Here is a 2,384-nt window from a genome sequence, read left to right as displayed (position 1 = left end):
CGGATCCATAGAAAATAAAACAGATTTGGTTAATTTTAACATTAATTGGAACAGGAGAAAAAGCTCTTTTTGGGTGAGAAATATACTCTTATAATTATACCATGATACAGTTTATTTATCCAGACAATCACATACGTTGTTGTTTCGGATAATATAGATTCACAGGATGCAATACAATTTCAATGATTAAGATTGAGAGTCAAAAAAAAAAAAAAAAAAGAACTCCTAAGATTGATTATTAACTTTTTTTAACTCTCGTTCTCAATCATTAAGAGTTATTGCATATATGTAGTACCTTAACAAGAGAAATGTCTCTTTATACACATCCACTTATTCACGTATAAATTATTTATGATAATAAATTGGTGTGTGCAAGTGAGTGTGTGTGAAATAAACAGTCTTAACAAATATCAATTATTCTGGCAATATGCTTCTTGGTCTCCTCCTTAGGAACTGTAACAGTAAGCACTTCATTATCTAAAGTTGCTGTCATCTTATTCGCCTTGGCATTCTCAGGCAGCCTGAAACGCCTAAAGAATTCGCAGCTGCTGTGCTCCTCACGGTGCCACTGGTCGGTCCTCTCCTTTTTCTCTACCTTCCTTTTGCCGTTGATGCAGAGGTCCTTACCGTGCTCCACTTCCACCTTCACTTCATCTTTCTTCATTCCAGGAAGATCCACTTTGTACACGTATGCGTCTGGGGTCTCCTTCCAATCTATCTTAGCGCTGACGAAGGACGTTGTTTCATTGAGGAAAGGAGTATGGGGCACAGCGATACTGGAATTGAAATGAAAGTCCTCGAATGGGTCCCAATAAAATGGATCAAATCGACCACCAAAGACGCTATTAGGAATGATCGACATCTTTGTTATAGCTTAATGGGTAATGAGAAAAAACAAATGATATTGAACAAGGAGATTAAAACACTCAAAAATGTTACAAGGGAAAGCACCACACAAGCTAGCTAGCAATGTTGTTCAAGGGAAATGAGGATGCTGTATTTATAGATCAAAAAAGAATGGCGGGCGCATTAGGGAATAAAGAAAAAAAAATGTGTGTATCGGAGATATGCAATGGTATGTGGTGTATCAATGGCGTTTCTTTTTTGGTAGAAGTGTGTGCATGTCCATGTCCATAATGTTTTTAGTGAGAGACGAATCTTATCTTTAGAAATGGCATAATGAAACAAGAATGGATGTGGAAGGAATATAATCAAATGTGTATATAATATGGTGTAAGAACTAAAGTAGCTTCCATTGCTAAATTATGTGGGCCTTGATGGATTGGCTTAGATTTTACGAATATTGAAGATTTTACTTTTGCTCAACGACTCCATTTGAGTGAAGACCTGGTACACACGGGCGGATTCACTGGGCTAGTGGCCCCCCAAAATTTTTCAAATTTCCACCAGAGTATGTAAAAAAATTACATGGCCCCACCACCACACCACCCCCCCCCCCCCCCTCCCCAAAAGAAAAAAAGTTAAGATTCGCCCCCTATATTATTCTCAACAATTCTTCTAGAGTTCTAATCCAATACAACTTCAAATTAAGCAAAAAACTTGGCCCACATCCAGCCCCAATTCCTTAATCAAACAAAATTATTCTTTTCTAGACCATAAACACTTACAGCCCGGCCCAAATCCAAAATCTAAAATACCTAATTAAATACAAACAAAAGGCATCTTCAGACTTCAATCCTCACTGTCTGAAAAAAAAAAAAATAAAGAAAGAAAGAAAAGAAAAGAAAAAGAGAGAACAATCTAATATATTTTCACGCCTCTGCCTTAGTTTTTACCTTCTCAGTTCACGCTTCCAATAGTGTCACGCTCATGCCTCTGCCTCATAAACAATCTCCCCGCCAACTCATCGTGACGCCACTGCCTCCACTAGCCTACTAAACTAGCCTTCATTGCCTCAACCTTAACTCAAGCCCTCACCTCAATTCCTCAAGGTATCTCATTCATTCATTCTCATCTCAGTTCTTTACTTAATTTCTCTCTCTTTTTCTCTACAACTAAACTAAATACTTTTAGTAGAATAGAAATATCAAATATGTGTATGTGATTTCCCTTTGCTAGCAAAGCAATTTATACTTATTTGACTTTGTCTTTTGTCTTTTTGTGTTTATTGTTATTGTATTCTTTATTATTTGATCCATTGACTCTAAGACCAGCCTTTTGGCTTCTGTGTTGTTTGTCCCTTGAGTGGGGCCTGGGTGGGGCTTGTATTGTGTAGTTAGGTAGTAAAGTAAGTAAATTATAAATGGGAAAAAAAAATCTATGGAAGGAAATCGGGGTGAGGGTCGTGAGTCTATGTATTTGGTTTTCAGTCATTACATTATACATGGTAGTGGGGATTTGTAAATTTATTTGGTTTATGTTGT

General features: G+C 37.0%; 1 protein-coding gene across 1 annotated transcript; it reads right to left on the bottom strand.

Annotated features, from left to right (window-relative positions):
• Positions 1-210: 210 nt before the first annotated feature.
• LOC115953596 (18.1 kDa class I heat shock protein-like) lies at positions 211-987 on the bottom strand. The gene has a single exon (XM_031071331.1). It carries the CDS (start codon positions 860-862, stop codon positions 401-403), a length of 462 nt encoding a protein of 153 aa, XP_030927191.1. The 5' UTR covers positions 863-987; the 3' UTR covers positions 211-400.
• Positions 988-2,384: the final 1,397 nt, after the last annotated feature.

The sequence above is a fragment of the Quercus lobata genome, chromosome 7 (genome assembly GCF_001633185.2).
Source record: "Quercus lobata isolate SW786 chromosome 7, ValleyOak3.0 Primary Assembly, whole genome shotgun sequence".
Taxonomy (NCBI): Eukaryota; Viridiplantae; Streptophyta; class Magnoliopsida; order Fagales; family Fagaceae; genus Quercus; species Quercus lobata.
The sequence above is the reverse complement of the archived record's forward strand: the minus strand, read 5'-3'. Positions and strand labels throughout refer to the sequence as shown.

What these genes read in the sequence shown, in the direction of transcription:
- LOC115953596 (XM_031071331.1), bottom strand. Translation starts at nt 862, where the DNA reads ATGTCGATCATTCCTAATAGCGTCTTTGGTGGTCGATTTGATCCATTT.